Here is a 19,467-nt window from a genome sequence, read left to right as displayed (position 1 = left end):
TCAAACGTAGACCCCCCCTTTTTTTTACTTGGGTTTTTCCAGGGTGTATACTAGATTGAACTGGTCATCTGGGGCCAAAAAAAGTGCACTCAGTTGACCCGGCCATCCAGGATCTGGGGGGACAAAAGTGCACTCAGTTGACCCGGCCATCCAGGATCTGGGGGGGACAAAAGTGCACTCAGTTGACCCGGCCATCCAGGATCTGGGGGGACAAAAGTGCACTCAGTTGACCCGGCCATCCAGGATCTGGGGGGGACAAAAGTGTACTCAGTTGACCCGGCCATCCAGACCCCTTATACTACTGACATATGATAGGGCGTGCATATTTGAAACAATATGTCATAAACAATGGCATCCCATCCACTAGGACACGGAAAGCAGTGGACCACAATTCTTTGAATTTGCTTGTTAGTCATTTTGATATGGAAACATCCTCATATAGTGTAGATTCAAGTTTTTTATGCCCTGCCATGAATATGGCCGAGGCATATAGTGTTTGTCAGTCCGAATTCAATCAAACGTGATATGCTGATACATACTGATGCAAGCTTTTCAACTGCATTAACCTCTTTGATCTTGACCTTTCCTTTGACCTTGACCTTACGTTTCTTAGTGTCTAGATCAGCTTTGAATAAACAATTCAAGATATATTTATCAAACTTCATATGCTGATATATACTGCTGAGAGCTATCAATTGCATCAACTTTTTTGACCTTGACTTTTCCTTTGACCTTGACCTTACTTTTTTAAATAAGTGTTTATCTACGTTTAAATAAACCATTTATGATATTTTTATCGAACTTCATATGCTAATAGTAAATACATACTGATGTAAGCTGCATCAATATTTTGACCTCAACCTATCCTTTGACGTTGACCTTTCTTTTCTCAAATAAGTGTTAAGCTCAGTTTTAAATAAATCATTCAAGATATTTTTATCAAACCTAATATGCTGAAATGTATTAGTGAGAGCTATTCAACTGCATCAAACACTTTTCACCTTGCACTTTCCTGTGACCTTGACCTCCCTTCTCTTTAATTTGTATTTAATTTGTATTAGTTTTAAAGAAACAATCTAAGATATTTTTATGTAAGCATGCACTTATACATAATTTGGTGAGAATGTATCATCTATATCCATTTTTTTTAGATTTTAGTTTCAATTTTAAAGAAACTGTTCCAAGATATTCTCATCAAACTTCATACACTAATACAAATTTTCATGTTGCATTAGTAATATACATTCGGCGGGGCATTTATGTCCTATGGACATATTTCTAGTTTTCAAATCATGACCCCCGAGGATAGGGTCAGGCCACAATAAGGGATCAAAGTTTTATATAGGAAAAAAAGGGAAAAAAATCTTCAAAATTCTTCTTTTTAAGAACAACAAAGGCATGATTAATATGGAAACATACCCAAGAAGTGTAGATTCAAGTTTGTACAAATCATGACCCCATGGGTTAGGGAGGGGCCATCTTTTTCCTGCCCCTATTTGCTATCCACATGGAATTTGAAAACCATTTTACACATCCACAGGACAAAATCAACCATCTTCCAAATGATCATGATTTAAGGCTAGTGCATAAAATATAAGGGAAGTTTTGGGAACCAGGGTGTTTAAACATGTTAAATATTTTTTTTTTTTAAATTTGATCCCCATTGACCCCCAGGGGGAAAATAAAAATTCCGAAACCTTACTGCACATCTATAGGACACCACCAACCATCTCCCAAAAGTTGATTAGGCTACTATGTAAAATGTAAGAGGAGTTCTGGGAACCAGGGGCTCTTTGCATAAAAAACGTTATTTTTTTTTTTTACCCCAGTTTAACCCTAGGGTGAAAATGAAAATTCCGAAACCTTACTGCACATCTACAGGACACCACCAACCATCTCCCAAAAGATGATTAGGCTACTGTGTAAAATGTAAGAGGTGTTCTGGGAACCAGGGGCTTTTTTCATAAAAAAAAAACCCTGTCTTTTTTCGACCCCCAATTGACCCCCAGCGTGAAAATGAAAATTCCAAAACCTTATTGCACATCTACATGACACCACCAACCACCTCCCAAAAGACGATTAGGTTACTGTGTAAAATGTAAGAGGAGTTCAGGGAACCAGGGGCTTTTTGCATAAAAAAAAACGTCATTTTTTGACCCCCATTTGACCCCTAGGGTGAAAATGAAAATTCCGAAACCTTACTGCACATCTGCAGGACACCACTAACTATCCCCCAAAAGATGATTAGGCTACTCTGTAAAATGTAAGAGGAGTTCAAGGAAACAGGGGCTTTTTGCATAAAAAACGTAATTTTTCGACCCCCATTTGACCCCTAGGGTGAAAATGAAAATTCCGAAACCTTACTGCACATCTATAGGACACCACGAACCATCTCTCAATTAATGATTATTACATATTACAGGCAAAACAGTCATGTGATAAGGCAAGAAAGAAAGAAAAAAAACAGTGTAGAAGACTCTGGTCTGGAAGCACGTTTTGATGCTGCATGGCAAACACGTGGGTCTCGATGTCAGTATAACAGTAACACAGGCACAAATGTACTTGAATGTATAATAATAGTGACTGAACATACATAGTCACTCTACTGATTTCTTCGTACATATGTGCTCAAGCTACTAATTGTTTATTATTTCTTTCTACATGCATAAGGCTTATATAATATAATCATTTAACTTAGTAAACACAGGCCCTTAGATCGCTTTAAAAAATTAAGGTGTTAAAAAGAAAATTAAGGTATGGAACTCCTTTCATAGGGTACCCACATTCGCCAATAAAATACTTTTAAATCAAATGATCTAGAACTCTACTTTCTATTCACATATAAACAATCTACGTTACTACAAAAGTTCTTTCCGAAATTCCGTATACTTCCCGAGATATGCTGAAATTATATTCCAAAATTGGCCTTATTTTTTTACTCGATATTAGCTTGGGCCTCTGAATAGTTACACTAATTGTAAAGCGGGAACGACGGGACGAATTCTTCCCAGAATTTATTCTATACTCTCTGAGTATTTGTTTTTCAGCACTCAGTCTCTACAAAATTTTTATCTGATATGATCATATGGTCTTATTAAGTTACCAACAACATTTCAGCGGTATAATTTTTAAAAAATCAAAAGGTATATTATGCATTCCGGGAAATTTTCGTTCAATCATAGTTCTTTTTACATTTATAAACAACATGGCTGTGAAGTTGTAGAAGCAAACGTTTTCTAATTTTTTTTCGCGAAAGTAATTATTACGGACTTAACCTTACGATCTGGAGTAAAAAATCAACTTTAAAATGTTGAAAGATTGTGCATATACTATGCAGCTGTTCGCTGCAGTTCAAACACCGTCTGTTTACATGTGGATAACCAGAGCCCAAGCTAATGAGTAAAAAAAAGTAGGTCAATTTTCGAATTGATTTCACCATATCTCGGAAAGTACATGGAATTTCGGAGTGAACTTTGGTAGTAAAGTAGAGTGATTATATATGAATAGATAGGAATAGAAAGTAAAACTCTTGAGCATTCGATTTAAAAGTATTTTATTAGCGAAAGTGGGTACCCTATGAAAGGAGTTCCATACCTTTATCTTTTTTTATACACCCCGATTTTTAGCTCTACTGGTCAGAGACCAGAAGAGCTTATGCGATAGTAAGGTGTCCGTCGTCCGTCCGTCTGTCTGTCTGTCTGTCTGTCTGTCTGTCTGTCTGTCCGTCTGTCTGTAAACAATTTTTCAAAACGCTACTCCTCCTACAGTTTTGGTCCGATTTCAATATAACTTGGCACACAAGTAGACTACACTAAGATACATAATTTAGTGCATCGGTTTTTGATTTCGATGGACGGTGTTGCCATGGTTACTAAAAATAGAAATTTCTGTGAAATTCCTTTAAAACGCTACTCCTCCTACAGTTTTAGTCCGATTTCAATATAACTTGGCACAGAAGTAGACTATACTAAGATACATAATTTAGTGCATCGGTTTTTGATTTCGATGGACGGTGTTGCCATGGTTACTAAAAATAGAAATTTCTGTGAAATTCCTTTAAAACGCTACTCCTCCTACAGTTTAGTCCGATTTCAATATAACTTGGCACACAAGTAGACTACACTAAGATACATAATTTAGTGCATCGGTTTTTGATTTCAATGAACGGTGTTGCCATGGTTACTAAAAATAGAAATTTCTGTGAAATTCCTTTAAAACGTTACTCCTCCTACAGTTTTGGTCCGATTTCAATATAACTTGGCACACAAGTAGACTACACTAAGATACATAATTTAGTGCATCGGTTTTTGATTTTCGATGGACGGTGTTGTCATGGTTACTAAAAATAGAAATTTCTGTGAAATTCCTTTAAAACGCTACTCCTCCTACAGTTTTGGTCCGATTTCAGTATAACTTGGCACACAAGTAGACTACACTAAGATACATAATTTAGTGCATCGGTTTTTGATTTCGATGAACGGTGTTGCCATGGTTACTAAAAATAGAAATTTCTGTGAAATTCCTTTAAAACGCTACTCCTCCTACAGTTTTGGTCTGATTTTAATATAACTTGGCACACAAGTAGACTACACTAAGATACATAATTTAGTGCATCGGTTTTTGATTTCGATGAACGGTGTTGCCATGGTTACTAAAAATAGAAATTTCTGTGAAATTCCTTTAAAACGCTACTCCTTCTACAGTTTTGGTCCGATTTCAGTATAACTTGGCACACAAGTAGACTACACTAAGATACATAATTTAGTGCATCGGTTTTTGATTTCGATGGACGGTGTTGCCATGATTACTAAAATTAGAAATTTCTGTGAAATTCCTTTAAAACACTACTCCTGCTACAGTTTTAGTCCGATTTCAATGTAACTTGGCACACAAGTAGACTACACTAAGATACATAATTTAGTGCATCGGTTTTTGATTTCGATGGACGGTGTTGCCATGATTACTAAAATTAGAAATTTCTGTGAAATTCCTTTAAAACACTACTCCTGCTACAGTTTTAGTCCGATTTCAATGTAACTTGGCACACAAGTAGACTACACTAAGATACATAATTTAGTGCATCGGTTTTTGATTTCGATGGACGGTGTTGCCATGGTTACTAAAAATAGAAATTTCTGTGAAATTCCTTTAAAACACTACTCCTGCTACAGTTTTAGTCTGCTTCTAATATAATTAGGCATACAAGAAGACTATACTAAGATACATAATTTATTGCATTGGTTTTTGAATTCGATGAACAGTGTTGCCATGGTTACTTAAAATAGAAATTTCTGTGAAATTCCTTTAAAACGTTACTCCTCCTACAATTTTGGTCTGATTTCAATCTAATTTGGCACACAGTTAGAATACACTACGATACATAATATGTATTTCTGTTTTTTTTTATTTGGGTGAGTGGTGTTGTCATGGTTACCGGTACTAAAAATAGAAATTTCCGTGAAATACTTTCAAAACGCTACTACTCCTAGTTTTCATTTGTCATAATGATTTCAATATAACTTGTCACAAAAGTAGACTACATTAAGATACATAATTCTATTTATTGTTGCATGTTGCAATGTTTCAAATCCAAGTGCTACTTTTCTTTTGTTATACAAACAGACCAGTAGAGCTACAGTCTCATCAGAGACTTCTGGTTTTAAAGTCGGATTTAAGCGATCTAAAGGCCTGTGCTAGTAAATCAATCATACTAAATTGTATATATAGTCATTCTATATGCAGCTTTATGATACAAAAATGTCATTATGCATGCATATTTTTAAAATTTGTCATTAAGAAATAATGTATCATTTTTAAACATCTATCGGGATATAAATACGGGTTGGTCACGAGATCAAATTCGATGAAGCCCAAAGGGATTTATGGTAAATTTGATCTCGTACCAACCCGTATTTATATCCCGATATATGTTTAAAAATGATACATTATTACTGATATTTACATTTAGGACTTATTTATATTTTATATTTTCCTGATTATAATCTTTAATGCTTGAAATGTTTTATGTTTTAAACTCAACAGCATTCTTCACAGTGGTTGCAGATACTGAAATGAAATTTGGTATACAGATTTATTATATTGAATACTGTAAAAGTAGAAACATTTATTGAGGATTTACTTTCATTTATTTTGTTGTTAACACTAATCAATGAAATCAACCCACATGAAATTTTATATGACTACTTAACCAGTAGGGTTGCATTCGTAACAACAAAATTTAATGTATAGTATATAGTGAAATATGTTTTTTCTTTTAGATATTCTTTTTCTTGCTCCTGAGTATTAAAGAGACTTGGACACAGATGTGAGATTAATGTTTCTTTAATATTTTTTGTATAATATCATGAGTGATATAGAACATTGATTACATTGCATAACATTATTTAAACAAGATGTGTTTGTGAAACACTGATGCCCCAGTATGGCAGCTTTTAGTGAAGGTTAAAGTTTCTCAAATGCAAGTCAAACTTCAAGGTCAAGAGATGAAAAATGTTTTACTCAAATCAAGGAATTGTCTCAATAATAATACCTGTGAAATATAAAGGCCCAAGCACCAATCATTCAAAAGTTATGGGCAAGATTAAATGTTTAAAAATGTGGGTCAGACTCCAAGTTGAAGGTCGAAGGATCAAATAATTAGTTTCCAGGGCACTAAAAATATACATGGGAAATATTTAAGTGCTAGCAGCAACTGTTCAAAAGATATGACCAAGGTGAAGTTTTTCAAAAGTAGATAAAATTTCAAGGTCAAGGTCAGAAGGTCAAAATCATTGGTATCAAAATGAAGGTCTTGTCACAAGGATTACGTCTGAGAAATATGAAGGCCCTAGTACTTACTCTTCAAAAGTTACGGCCAAGGTCAAAGTTTTTTTAAAAGTGGTTCAAACTCAAAGGTCAAAGTCAAACATGTTTGTACCCAAAGAAAGGTCTTCTCAAAAAGAATTCACATTTGAAATATGAAAATCATAGCTCCAACGAATCAAAAGTTATGGGCAAGGTTAAAGTTTTTGCGGACAAATAGACAGACAGAGGGACGGACAGGTATATACACCCGAACCTTCAATTACGGGGGCATAGGGTTAAATAAACGTTTGTGTAAGCAATCTTTAATTTTTTTTTTTATTTTCAATAGGATCAAGTAAGGCAATGGAGTCAGACATGGCAGCAAATATGTTAAGAAGGCTGAAAGAGGATGATTTTGATATACATGCCATTCATGCTGACAATGACTCCACAACCACTGCAAGACTAAAAACCGAATTCAACCACCTGGAAAAAAGATGTGACAAATACCACTTGAAAAAAAAACATTTCAAAACAACTATACAGTCTATCTAAGTCATATAAACAGCTAAAACAAGAAGGAGTTGTATGTTATATTACCAAATCTTTCATGCATCCATTATCTATCAAAGGCCAATCAGAAGAAGAGATGGGACAGAAATTGGACATGGTTGTCCCTCACTTATTTGGTGACCACAATTTGTGTTCAACCAGCTGATGTGCATACCACAAGAATCCATCAACTTACAGGTTAGAAATAGATTTTGATATATACATGCACATGCAGTTCTGAATGTATAATGTAGTCGCTTAAATATGCCATTTACCATAAGAATGAAATGCTTAATAGTACACATAACAATTAAATTTAGAATGTATGTTAATTAATACATGTATATGGAATAATGTCAAAGAAGCATAGAAACTGATTAATAGATTTGATTAATTTGAAATTTGAATATAATTATTCCTTTACTTGAAATAGTGTCCCTGATTTTTTGCCACAGAATGAAATATCTGCTAGATAGGAAACCTCTTATGGATGACTCATTGAGGAATGCCCTTAACAACATTACTTCAAGCTTAAAGAGAATACTTCCTCAACTTGTGCATCTCGGTTCTACTCAGAGCAGTGAAAACTTTAACAATATGGTTGCCTGTAAAGCACCAAAAAAACCGGTGAGAAATAGTACATTCAGCTGTATGCTTAAAATCTGAAACATGTTCATGTGGAAATCTTTTGTTTATTTGTCTGTCTATCTCAGTTTAACACATATTCAAATTGTCAAATTAATTTGTAAACACCATATCTAAGAGGGGATCCCTAGGGCCTTCATCTCTCCCCCTCAACCACCACCATAAACAACAAAAGAAGTTAGGCATGAAGGACCATATTGTTTGTCAAGTCATATGCTAAGATGATTTTTGTGGCCCATGAGTTTCTGTTTTGTCTTTTCAAACAACTTGTACTAATTACATTATAGTCCTCATAGTTGAGTACTGAAATACACCTTGACATCTATAATATTTTTAGCATTTAAGGTGCAGGCAGAATAATTTCAATTTAGTGTGCATTATACAATGATTATTAGGATTTCAAATTAGCAGTAACATTTATCTTAAATTTTAGTGCATATGGGAGTACAAAGTCATTAGCTCCTCGAATGTCAGCTGCTGTTTTACAGAAGAATGAAGGATATACGTATATCAATAAGGTAAAAAAAATATGTAAAAGTACATAAATTAACCAGTAATATATGAGCATGAAGAGTACAGCTTTATATATACTTCATAAATACATGTGCCAATGATATTCATGAATAATAATTACATGTACAAGTATGATAATGTTCATTTTAGAATTCTTATATTTAATATATGCTTTACATTAGGTTAATGAGGATGCTCTTCTCTCACCTGGGGTAATGTCAAAGGTGCATGGCATAAGAATAGACAAGAAGAGACTTTGGAGCAAGAGAAGATGGTCAACAATAGCTTTCAAAAGGAGACGACTTCTCCTTAAGGTTAATTACCTTATTATTTGAAATAAATATGTAGTTCCAAAGTTCATGACAAAATACCGGGTTATTACATGTATTAGTTATGTGGTTGCCCATACAGAGTAGATAACCACTTTGGCTATATTAGGTTACAGTAAAAGAATCAAGATTTAACTAGTACATGTATAAGGAAATATAAAAATATCTGCTCCAAATCTTGAAAACCCATTGCTTTACAATTAAGAATTATGAAGATTCTTTTCAATTTTGGCATAGGGTATATTTCTCAAAACCTTTTTAATCCAGAAAAGAAAGCAAAAGAGAGAGTATTCCTTACAGTTGCGAGAAGGACAAACATATGAAAACAACATAGAGTCTGCTGCAGAAGTTGACATTGAAAGCATTCCAGGTACTAGAGAAACTTTCAAAACAAGATACAATGTAACCTTACAGTATGTACCATATTTTATGAACCCCTTCAAAAAAGTAATATTGATTTGACCTGTTAGTCAGTTGATAGACCATGCAATGAAATGTTTTCCAATCAATATCGTGAGAACCCTTTGCTAGACAATATTATCTTGTTTCGAGCAACATATCTCAATATCTCAGTTTATTTTGTTTAATTAATATATATAATTACATTGTATAATTACATAAATATACTCAAATGACTGATAAGACCCCAAAGCCTCCTTTGTAAGATACCCACTCTACTTTATTTTTTTTTTACTCACTTATCTCCCCTTTTCAAGAACATGTAGCTGTTCATAAACGGAAGTGAGGTAATTTGCATCGGGATCTTTGAATGCTGCCCTGATTTATACATATGATCTTTGTGAGGGTATGCTCCACTGTGTGGTGCTTTTGTTTTTCTTTTATTGCACAAATTTAACTTAAGCAGTTTTGTTCCAAGTAAACTTGATCCCAAGGAAGGAGAAGTTGTAGAGTTCGATATAGAAACAACTGGTTTGGGTCGTGACAGTGACCTTGTGCAGCTGTCTGCTTCCGATGGTGACAGCGAATTTAATGTTTACATTCAGCCAAATCAGCCAATTAGCAAGAATGCTACAGCAATATCTGGAATAACATATTCATTTGAGAAAAACACTGTTTATTATAACGGCAAAGAGGTGGAATCTAAGAGTTTGAGATCAAGCTTAGTGAAATTCATTGAATATCTGCAAAGACATGATAACCCGATATTAGTTGGCCACAACATTATGTCATATGACATACCTGTTCTTAGCAACAAATAACATGAGTGCAACATGCTCTCTGAATTCATTTTACATGTTTATGCATGTGTGGACACTCTCAAAATTGCATGGAAGATGTTCAGGAAAGAAGACGTAGGGAACTACAAGCAGTCAACCCTGGTTAATAGTTTACTGGGCAAGAGTTATGCTGCTCATAATTCTCTAGAAGATGTGAAAATCCTGCATGAATTATTTGTTTCAAAGATGAACTATTCTTCTGAAGATCTATTTCCATTCCTTATTCACAGCCTTCAAAAGTCATTAAACCTCTGGTGGAAGAGAAGGCCATGTCGTCTTTGATGTCCAGAAAGATTGCAGCAGCTGGACTTTGATTGAAGCACATTTGTTTGGCATATAAGAGGGACAAACTGTGTGGTGTGAAAACTTTATTAGGAGAGCATGGTGTAAAGGGAAAAGTTGTGTCATAAGTTTTGGCGTATCTGAACGAGCATGAAGAGTGATGATCGAAATGTGCTGATCATGTTGCTTGCAAATTAACTTAATTTTGACCTAAAGAGTAAAGTTATAAATAAATATTTTTTCCGTCAGTTTTCCAAATTTAGATATTTCTTTCTTCAATTTTCTTAAAAGTGTTATGTTGGATGCAGTAATTAGTCATTTCATTAGTGAATTATTTTAAGGATTTATCTAGATATTTAATTTGACTACCCTTTTCGTGTAAAGATGTAAAGAATGAAAATGAGAGTGATTGCTCCACTTTAGCACTTGATGTGAATATACAATGGGAGTCCTAGGACATGTTCCATTTGTTAGTTATTTTCTCATTGAATTTACCATATGAGTGTAATATTGTATAAGGTAATTCCACCACTCCATATGTATTTGTTTTTTTTCAATTTTCTTCAGATAATTTATCTTGTTTGACACGTTTGATTTGGTCATTTTATCAATGTCGGTGTTTTTGTCAGTGTTTTGGGGGGCAATAATTGGCCTCTCCATAGGTAAATAATTATTTATTTTGACTATCTTGTTATATTTACCTTGTCAGTACATGTATTCTGTAAAATGTGGTTAGTGGCCATAATTGGCTTCTCCATTTTCAATTTCCTAGTATATAATTTCCTTGTGAGTATTATGTCAGATACAGGCCACTGGATTTATAAATAATTTGTTTTTCTGAATTTTCATGTTTAGCTTAGGTTTTGAGTGTAGGTTCAGATGTGTACTAGTAATTGGCAACTCAATATATAAATAATTCTTTTATCAATAATCTTGTATATTTACCATGCAAGACATGTTTTATCAGATGCAGTAATTGGCCCTCTACATGTAAATATATTTTTTTAAATTTTCTGATGTAATTTACTTTGTGTGATTGTAATGTATGATAAAGTAATTGGTTCCATATGTACATAATTTTTATTATACCCCCGCTCCGTCTATCTAGCTGTGTGTCTGTCCATAATAAATTTGGTCGCAGTTTTCTCTGCAACTATTCTTCACAGGTGCTTGAAATTTAGCAAACTGTTTGTTTAGGCATGTCATATGGTGGTATTCACTTTTGTACGAATCCGATGTCAACTTCCTTTTTATCCCTTCGTCTGTCCATAGCATAGATAACAAATTTTGGTTGCAGTTTTCTTAGCAACTACTAATCGCAGATGCTTGAAATTTTAGCACATTTTTTGATTAGGCATGCCATATGGTGGTATTCAATTTTGTAGGAATTTGATGTCAACTTCCTGTTTATTCGTGCATCTGTCTATAACTGAACTTGTGTATTAACATCAGAGTGGGGGTATTATTAGTGAGCAGACTTCTTGTTTTTTCAATTTTCTTGTATAATTTACCTTGTGAGTGTAATGTATGATGCAGTTGTTGGCTTCACCGTATTTTTTTTTTATTTCAATTTTCTTGTATGATTTACCATGAGAGTTTTTGCGGTATAAATTTCCATCTCTGTCTGTATGTCTTTAACTTTTCACATTTTTTACTCATATAGATTCTAAATTGTTTCAATAATGACCCCCTATAAAATATCCATCTCAAGAACAATAAGTGCCTTAAATTCTAATGATTCAATGAATTAATAAGAAAGCATCTTTAAATAGTTCAAATTCTAAACTGTTTACATAGAGGCCCCTAGGGACAAGTTTGGGTCACTAAAGAGGTCCAAAGGATTTTTTTAAATAGATATTGCAGATACAAGGTATATGAAATACAAACCGATATATATATATATATATATATATATATATATATATATATATATATATATATATATATATATATATATATATATATATATATATATATATATTGCAGGCACAAGTTCTTTGAAGAAAAAAAATTCTACGCACTAATTGTGTTCAATTGCCCCCCCCCCCCCTTTCCACTCCTCAGTGTAGTGGCCACAATAAGAACATGACTCTCAGGTGAGCAATGTGGCCCATGGACCTCTGGTATAGTATATATATATTTATTATGTATTGATATAATAACAGAATAAATGTTTTAAAGATGGGAGAATAAAATGTGCATGTTGTTATTTTTGTGTAAATGTTATTTTTTCATTCTACTCTCAATTTCCTGCATATAAAATTAGCAATGACCACAAGATTTTCAGATAAAATTGAATTTATTATTCTATACATATTGTTTTTATTATTTTTTATTTGATTATACATATTTATGGTTAAGCAACAAACTATAAGTCACTTATATTAATAAGTACAACATATATTAATTTTTAGAAAAATTCATTGGGCAGTTTTTTTTCAAGAGGGTAAAATCTGCTCTTGGGGTGAGAAAATTATTGCAAAGAAGAAGGTACGTTATGTACCAAATCCGCCCTGTCCCAAAATCTGATGATGATTTTTTTGAAACATGTCTAAGATGTCATCTTTTTAATTTAGCTTAATTTTTTTAATTATCACAAATCAATTTTCCTACAAAGCTATCTGAATATAGATAGTTTCTTTTGTAAAATAACACTATGACGTCAACCTAACGACGCTACGCAAATACGAGAGTTGTTGGAAAGTTCGTTATATTTCAAGAAATATTAGAAAAAAACACATTTTCTTATATAAAAATATTTATTTTGTTGATGTGTGAAGTTTCATTCCATTCGACTTAACAGAAATCAATTTACTTAATTTCAAAATCAACATGTTTGGTAACCTCGGAGCTACATTATTACGTCAAAAACATTGCGTCATGGTTTTGAAGAAAAAAAAAATCCCCCTTTATATTTCACACAGTTTGATCCAATAGCCACTTACTAAAAACCTTTCTCTATCAATTTTAATTTAATTTGCTAACAATCGTACCAGTAGCATAATTTTGTTTGTCCATGTTTATTTTTTTTTTACCTCGTAACTGTGCATTTATAAGATCAGCAACTGTGAAGCGCCTTTCACTTTCCATGACTTTACCAACTCAAAAGTTTCTGTTAAGATTTCTACTGATAATCCATTTTCTCACAGACCGCCCTTGTCTGATACAGAGTTTAATCATTCGAACACGGCCTCTATCATTTATACACATATGCACAAATCGCTTTTGACATTTGCTCCCTACAATTTTTTCAGAGCTAATTCTGAAAATTTCCAGAGTACAACATAAAATTTTGTTATACCTTTAAAAAATTGGTTTCTATATAAATGTATACACATTTCCAATGTTGTACTGAGCGGTCATTAAAAAATCTATGTTTGGCTGCAAGTAAGATATTTGACCTGTCGATGAGAAATTGGACCGCTTACGTCAAAATTGTGGGCTGGATCAGCTAAATCTCATTTGCATTCGTTGGTGTTCGACATTGACGAAATTGACCAAGTTTAACCGCAGTGTGATATAAGTAAATTTACATAAGGGAAGCCAGCACAAGATACAAAGGTATAACAAAACATTTATTGACTATGCCAATGTTCTCGGGCAAAATACGTTTTGTCGACCCATCGATCGGTTAAATAATGGCCGCAGACGAACAGTTTGGTTTTTGGGTCTGACAATAAACGTACAAATGAGAGATTAATATGATTTTAAAACAAGAGAGAGAAAGAGAGAGATTATTCTAATTCAAGCAAGATTTTTATTTTTAAAAGCTAGACAATATTTCTTACGCGAATTACTTGGGTTTTTTTTAAGATTGCATTAAAACTTTTAACACTATTTTATAGAATGTCAGATTCCCTATAAAATTGTATGAGAAAGTATTAAAGATAAGATATTTTCGAAAAGTATTTGAGATTTTAATTAATAGATAACATTGAAAGGGCAAATTCCCCAGCCCATCCTTTCTAACGAGTCGCAGCGTCATTCATGAATTCATCTACAAAAAAAAGTGTTTAAAACGTTTCTGTCCTGTCATCTGAAAAAGTCCCCCCCCCCCCAAAAAAAAAAAACTGAAATAGTACTGTCATTCGATTAATAATTCTATATGTCACTGGATGGCCCTTCTCAAATGCACGGATCAAGTACCCCCCCCCCCTCCCCTTTACAAGCTGGTAGAGATGCAGCACTTCTCTTGGATGGTTGGCATAGGCCAATCGCATTTTCTTCAACCAATTGGGGCTCTTTTCACCAACTAAGTATAACTTTTCAAAAAAAAAAATAATGATAAATAAATAAAATAAATAAATAAATAAAATAAAAATAAACATGTATAAGCATTTACGATCTTTTTTAAAATACGTACTTATAATTATAGATAAATACAGTAGCTTGAACGTCCAACTTTGTTGCTTGAAGTTTCGCTCAATATGAGAGCCTATCTTTAAGTAAGTATTGTAAGCCTTCGATACCAAACCTATGGAGAGAAAGATCATAAGCCTTTATGCCTGCTTTTCAATCCATTTCATGTAGAGCGCTCACTCCGTGATCGGAAGGTCGTGTGTTCGAATCACGGCCGCGAACGACCTAAGTCGAAAAAAAAAGGTAGCAACTGTTCCTTCGTCAAGCGCTCGGTACCTTGAAGTGAAAGTTGCGGGTCTTTCGGTTAGACCTTAAAAACCGAGGTCCCTTGTCACGGTAGGTTCAAAATTTTTCACGCGTTTTTTTTTCACAACCGATCCCCCCCCACCCCAAATATACTGAATTCCTAAACATAACCTATGCTACAGCAGATAGAGGGGGAGGGGGGCAGCCTTTCAATGAACATTTTCAAAGTTTGGAAAAAAAGTGGGAAGGGGCCCAAAAATAATGCAATTTTAAAAATCTTCTTCTTTACTCCTGGACATCAAGCAGTCAAACTGTTGCCATCATTGTAATGAGCATTGAGTCCTCTATCAAAATTGTGAAATTCATGGCCCCAGGGTCAGCTCTATTGATTATATAGTGAAAATGCATTAATTCTTTGAAAATCTTCTCTGCTCCTGGGTATTAAATAAACTAAGTATATAGTTATGATGAGTAAGAGTGCCTCTTCCAAAATTATATGAAATTCATGGAACCCGGGGGAAGGAGTTCTGGTGTAAGGGTGGGGCTCTATTGGTTATATAGTGAAAATGCATTAATTCATTGAAAATCTTCTTCTCTGCTCCTTGGTATTAAATTCAGTAACTAAGTACATAGTTATGATGAGTAAGAGTGCCTCTTTTAAAATTGTGAATTTCATGGCCCCAGGGGCAGGGGTTCTGGTGTAAGGGTGGGGCTCTATTGATTATATAGTGAAAATGCATTAATTCATTGAAAATCTTCTCCTTTGCTCCTGGGTGTTAAATTCAGTAACTAAGTACATAGTTATGATGAGCAAGAGTGCCTCTTTCAAAATTGTGAATTTCATGGCCCCAGGGGCAGGGGTTCTGGTGTTAGGATGGGCTCTATTGATTATATAGTGAAAATGCATTAATTCATTGAAAATCTTCTCCTCTGCTCCTGGGTATTAGATAAACTAAGTAAGTACATAGTTATGATGAGCAAGAGTGCCTCTTCGAAAATTGTGAATTTCATGGCCCCTGGGTCAGGGGTTCTGGTGTAAGGGTGGGGCTCTATTGATTATATAGTGAAAATGCATTATATCTTTGAAAATCTTCTTCTCTACTTCTGGGTATGATTGAAACACATTAAATACATAGTAATGATAATCAAGGATGTCTCTTCAAAAATTGTGAAATTCGTGGCCCCTGGATCAGGGGTTCTGATGTTAGGGCGGGGCTCTATTGATTATAAAGTGAAAATGTTTTAATTCTTTTTCTCTGCACCTGGGTATTATTTAAACAAACTAAGTACATTGTTATGATAAGCAAGGATGTCTCTTCCAAAATTGTGAAATTCATGGCCCCGGGGACAGGAGTTCTGGTGCTAAGGCGGGGCTATATAGATCCTATAGTCAAGGTGAATTATTTCTTTGAAAATCTTCTTCTCTGCCCCTGGGTATTGTTTAAACAGACTAAGTACATTGTTATGATACGCAAGGATGCCTCTCCCAAAATTGTGAATTTTATGACCCCAGGTTTAAGGGTTCTGGTAAAGGGGGGGGGGGGACTTCTATTGATTATAAAGTGAAAAAGCAAAATTTCTTTGAAAATATTATTTTCTGCTTCTGGTTAAAAAAGCAAAGAAGCTAAGTGTATTGTTATGATGAGCAAGAGTGCTTCTTTCAGAGTAGTGAATTTTATGACCCCTGGGTCAGATATGCTGGTGTGAGGGTGGGGCTCTTGATAATATAGTGAAAATGCATTAATTCTATTAAATAATCCTGTTTGCTCCTTAGTGTTAAGCAGATAAACAAAGTGATTAGTTATGATGAGCAAACTTATGGTCCCAGGGTCAGAAGCTCTGGTGTTGGGGGGGGGGGGGGGGGGCTCTATTGATAATATAGTGAATCTGTAGTAAAAATGCATTATTTCTTTAAAAATCTTCTCCGCACCTGGGCATATCTGAGGTAAATAGAGTAGAAAATTTTATAAGGAAGGGAATTTTTACCAGATTTTTGAACATCTGGACCATTTTGTCAAGTGTTCTGGTCCTGGCCAGGGCTCTATTAGTTTGTATTCTACTGAGAGGAATTATTCCCCTTTGTCATTTACTTTTGATAATTTATCACTGTAAATAATGTACTTGAAAGGTAAATAGAATAAGAGAATTATGCAAAAACTTTTATTGTATAATACAAAAAGTACTTTCATTGTTTTAATGATCAGATAGACTTGTAAGTAGTAAATAAATAAAAATGAGACAAAAATAACTTGTCTTATTAAATGTTCATCAAAGACCAAGAGAGGCCAATGTAAGAGAATTCAACAAGGGATTAAAATAGTACAGAAGCATTGATAATTTGTAAATATACTGTATGGTGATAGTGATAAATGGGGAACAGATTAGAACCTAATTCATGAACTGTTAATGAATATTAAGACCAATTATTTTGTTGATCATGATCACCCTATTTTTTTTTCTTTTGGGCAACAAAGCTTTACCTTTCAGTTCATATTATACTCTATGCATCCTTTCAATTATTGTTTCATACTCAGGCGACCGTTAAGGCCCTTGGGCCTCTTGTTATTTTATTGCTTTAAATTTAGTATATTAAATTGATCTCTTCCCTTCTTGCTGGGAACATTTATCAAGTGTAAGGCTCATCTGTATGAAATAATGTCGCAATTTGTCATTTCTTTTAAACATTTTTTTAGTTTATACGCTATTTTCATGACAAATATATTTGTATAAGCAATATAAATATGGTCAATAAATGAAAAATTTATTTTTTAACATTATCACACGAAATACACCATTATTATTACTCCTAGATAAGAATTCGCCTCTCGACTAACTCGGTATCCGTCACCGGAAATAGTCATGAAATGTCAAAATTCACATACTGCACATTGCTCGAGCAAATTATTACTGTTATTTTTGCTTGTCTTTCATCAAATTATTTTCAAATATATATGTTTTATTTTGCTCGAGGGGTGTTCACTACTTCAATTTTGGGAATTTGTTGTAAAAATAATAGAAAAATTAGCAATTTCCGGAAAGAATGGACTTTCCAATCCTGTGAATACCTCTAATCAACGTACTTGCGAAATTTTGTCATACATATATCAAAACTACCAATCTTCTTCTACATGTACATAGTACTTATATTTTTGCAAACGTGTATATCAAAATACGAAAAATTGTGGGCCTTCGAATAATACGTAACGTACTTAGTTCTTTACAATGAATACTCCCCAAAACAACTATGGCATTACAACATCTATCGAGAGTTTCCAATACAAATTTTATTTTTAATAAATATGTAGCATATTGTTTAATATCTGGTGGAAATTATTTATTTCAATTTTTATATCTGTGTGGTATATTTAAAATTTCACAGTATATATATCCAAATATTTAAAAACTGTGGTAACCATGGCAACCATATCTTCTTTATAACCCTGATGACCATAGTTGAGATTTTCATATTATGATACCATTAATATAAGGCAAATTATATGTAAAAATGAGAAAAATTCATTGAGTGGTTTTTACAGGTACCCTTGCAATCTCTTCCTTAAGTATAGTCGGTTCCCCGAAATTTAAATAGGAAATTCCTCTATGCACCTGCATAAGATTTTGACTTTAAAAATACTTCCTTCTTTATATCTTATCTGGCTTTTAAGACATAAACAGTGGTCCGTACAGTGTACCAGTCACAGCGTTATCCATCTGTTTCCGGAGCTCGACAGAAATAAACTTATTTTAAGATGAGGGGAAACCTCCTCGAGTGTCACTGGATTTTCCATCTTGCAACTCTACATCAGGCTTTTTAAAAAGTTTACTATTTTTAATTAAACTGGTCATGCATGGAAATTTTGCAATAAATTTTAATTAATTGCCGGAGAAAGTATAATCTGTCATGGACTGTACAGTTTAGATCTACAGAATATCAAGCGTAAAATGTATTTGCAATTATACAAGGTATATAATTTGTCACATGATATCCTTAAAAAAAGTTATATAATTTCTTAGGCACTTATATTTAACCTAAGTTTTAAACTTTAATACAAAAATAGACGCCCTGCATATATATTTCCTTCGAGGTAGATAATGTTGATAGTACATATGTTTAACATGTATCTTTATTATATTAAATGTTAACAAGTTTTTTTCCTATAACATTTTAACTTCCTCAACTGAATTTTACTTTCCACGTACTTTTACAATTTAGAACGGTAGGGTTTTTTCGAAGTGCATGGGCTTTAAACTCCGCAAAAAATCTGTTCTTAATTGTTACTTCTGGACTTTAATTATTGCGAGTTTGAATAATTTTTTGCCTCCTATACTTAATACCAATGACTTCAGGATCATAGGGGTCATGTATTACTCGAGGCACGTCATATTTACCTGTACAGGTATTTGTGTTACGTTTTCCATTTCACTTTTTTTACCTTACTCAAATTATCGAAACCGGATCCGTTGAAAAGAATACAAGTGCGTAGCCCTCAAGAAGCTTT

General features: G+C 33.7%; 1 protein-coding gene across 1 annotated transcript; it reads left to right on the top strand.

Moving 5' to 3' along the window:
• Nucleotides 1-8,439: 8,439 nt before the first annotated feature.
• LOC133180458 (uncharacterized) lies at nucleotides 8,440-10,106 on the top strand. Its single transcript, XM_061314979.1, has 4 exons — nucleotides 8,440-8,519; nucleotides 8,697-8,828; nucleotides 9,111-9,213; nucleotides 9,720-10,106. The coding sequence occupies exons 1-4, from the start codon at nucleotides 8,469-8,471 to the stop codon at nucleotides 10,061-10,063; spliced, it is 630 nt and encodes a 209-aa protein (XP_061170963.1). The 5' UTR covers nucleotides 8,440-8,468; the 3' UTR covers nucleotides 10,064-10,106.
• Nucleotides 10,107-19,467: the final 9,361 nt, after the last annotated feature.

The sequence above is a fragment of the Saccostrea echinata genome, unplaced genomic scaffold (genome assembly GCF_033153115.1).
Source record: "Saccostrea echinata isolate AGI-Se365-2 ecotype Australia unplaced genomic scaffold, CSIRO_AGI_Sech_v1 ptg000006l, whole genome shotgun sequence".
Taxonomy (NCBI): Eukaryota; Metazoa; Mollusca; class Bivalvia; order Ostreida; family Ostreidae; genus Saccostrea; species Saccostrea echinata.
The sequence above is the reverse complement of the archived record's forward strand: the minus strand, read 5'-3'. Positions and strand labels throughout refer to the sequence as shown.

Bases quoted from the DNA above. Each gene is read 5' to 3' on its own strand.
- LOC133180458 (XM_061314979.1), top strand. From the start codon at position 8,469: ATGTCAGCTGCTGTTTTACAGAAGAATGAAGGATATACGTATATCAAT. The intron at 8,520-8,696 runs GTAAAAAAAATA...GCTTTACATTAG, and splicing joins GATATACGTATATCAATAAG to GTTAATGAGGATGCTCTTCT. The intron at 8,829-9,110 runs GTTAATTACCTT...TTTTTAATCCAG, and splicing joins GGAGACGACTTCTCCTTAAG to AAAAGAAAGCAAAAGAGAGA.